Source organism: Pteropus vampyrus, unplaced genomic scaffold (genome assembly GCF_000151845.1).
Source record: "Pteropus vampyrus isolate Shadow unplaced genomic scaffold, Pvam_2.0 Scaffold239, whole genome shotgun sequence".
Lineage (NCBI taxonomy): Eukaryota > Metazoa > Chordata > Mammalia > Chiroptera > Pteropodidae > Pteropus > Pteropus vampyrus.
In genome coordinates, this window is record NW_011889020.1 from 53,925 (window position 1) to 56,082 (window position 2,158).

At 64.4% G+C, this 2,158-nt stretch overlaps 1 protein-coding gene across 2 annotated transcripts in view; it reads left to right on the forward strand.

Annotated features, from left to right (window-relative positions):
• OSBPL2 (oxysterol binding protein like 2) overlaps positions 1-2,158 on the forward strand; it is a 26,613-nt gene that overhangs the window by 8,586 nt on the left and 15,869 nt on the right. For both annotated transcript variants that reach the window (XM_011374046.2, XM_011374047.2), the window contains exon 4: positions 700-775. In XM_011374046.2, coding sequence (XP_011372348.1) covers positions 700-775 — 76 coding nt within the window. The remainder of the gene's footprint in view (positions 1-699; positions 776-2,158) is intronic.

Here is a 2,158-nt window from a genome sequence, read left to right on the forward strand (position 1 = left end):
CACAGAGAGCTGGGCTGGCTTCTGGGGTGCGAGGCAGGGAGTCAAGGGCCCGGGTGGCCCTCCCGGCCCACGCTGCACCCCGGCCAACTGGCCCACTGTCCTCTGTGCACGGGTCCAGCGCGCCCCCCGAAACCTGGACTTACAGTCCCCTCAGGTGGCCCACACCCCTGGGCGGAGCCAGTGTCATCCCAGCCAAATTCCCAGGAAGGAGACCGGGGACCCCCTTGGGCCAGGGGTCCCCTGACCCTGTGGACTGTGGACGCGGTGCAGACGTGACCGCGGGGCTCCCCGTCGCAGCTGGCGGGGAGTCTGCCCGAGACGGTGTGTGCTGTGGGAAACACACACACTTTTAAAGGGGTGGGACAGCCGGTGTTGGAAAGTTTTCTTCACGTGGTTCCCTCGGTGTCCTTGTGGCTCTGCCTCTGTCCGTGGTCCTGCTGTGCTGCGGGCAGCCGGCACCCTCTGTCCCAACTCTGCGGGAGGAGAGGCGTCTCTGGGGGCATGGTCGTGACTTCCCCGGAGGCCCTCTAAAAAGCCGATGCAGAAGGCGTCCGCTGGGACTTCCCCGGCCGGCTGGTCCCCGGCCGTGGCAGGGCAGAGAGTTGCTGCCTGTAGGAAGGACGATTAGAAGAGAGCGGCCGTCAGTCGTACGTGAACGCGCGGGGTTAACGGACGCCTGTCCCCGGTCACTGCTTCCAGGACCTCACTGCCGGCCCCGATGTCCACCAGGAGCGACTTCAGCGTGTGGAGCATCCTGAAGCGCTGCATCGGCCTGGTGAGTGCGGCGGGCCCGGCCTCAGTCGCCGCCGCCGTGGGCGGCCCTGGGCTCCCGCGCCCCGCTGGCCACAAACAGCACGAAGGGAAGGCAGTGGGTGAAAGGCACGCGTCACGAGGGGGGCGGGCAGAGCCCAGGTACGCGCGGCCAGCAGGACACGGCTGTCGGTAGGACTTGGCGTAAGCAGCGTCCCACGGGTCACGTGTCCCTCGGTGTTCCGGGACGTGCGCCTCGTCAGCTGGCTCTGATGATCGGCATCAGACGGAGGGACTTCATGGGGTTCCGGGGCACACACCGGGGTGAGCCCCAGGCAGGCTGCAGGACCGGGGCTTGTGTCCCAGCCCAGGCACGTGGCGCTTGGGCACTGGGCGCCTGTAACCGGCCGTGGGCGGGGCTTCCTCCTCGCCTCTCTCTCGAGTGCGAGTGTCCTTGCTGTGCCTCCCGGGGGACAGCAGTCCCCGGAGGAGGACTCTGAGAGACAACCGCAGTCCGTCCTCCTGCTTTGGAGGTCACACAGTGCTTCGATGGCAGCAGGCGCCCACTGCGTCACACGTCCAGTGTCCTGAGCCTGGTGCTCGGTTTTGTCTGGGTGGGGCTTGTTTGTCTCCGTCCGTCAGACCTTTGCTGCTCTCCCGAACTCGAGAGCCACCGAGGCCCAGAGCCCAGACCACTCTGCATGGCGTGCACGTGGAGCCGCACGGGCTCTGTCACTCCCACCCCTCCCCTGGGCCCTCCCCTTCCTCCAGCGCCAGTGCCTGATTCGGTCTCTCTCAAGCTTTCAAATGACGCGTCTGGTCCGCTAGCATCGCCCAGCGTGACTGGCATAATCAGCTATTTGTCTAGTTTCGTTCTGTCTTTGAGTCACGGAGTCAAACCTGTTTGACATGTGCCAGCACAAGCTGTTCCGTCTGGGCCTGTGGTGGCCTCTCAGTGGCCCGTGACCCTTTGCGAAAGACGCTCCAGCTCATGCTGCAGCTTTGTTGTCCCGGACCTGCGGTCAGTCACTTGACCAGGGAGAGCACGGGCTCAGGACCACAGCCAGGCCCCAGGGGGGCGAGTGGGTTGGTCTTGATTCCAGGTCTTTTCAGGGGAGACAGTCAGGACCCGTGTTTTGATTTGTTTCGATGATGCTTCAGATTGAGGCCGACGGGGTTCATCAGGCCTCTCTGTCTTGCGCGTGTGTCTCTTCTGCCCCCGACAGCCACAGTCGTTAACACTGCGGGCAATGGATATAGACCAGCACGGGGCCGGTGACCCGCACTTTATCCCACGTGCTCGGAGGGTGCCTGGGTGGCTCCTCTGGGTGGCCGTGCCCGCGGGATCCTACAGGCTCCTTTCTTTCATTGATTCCTGATGTCAGTGTGGAGATTGCGTTTCTAAATT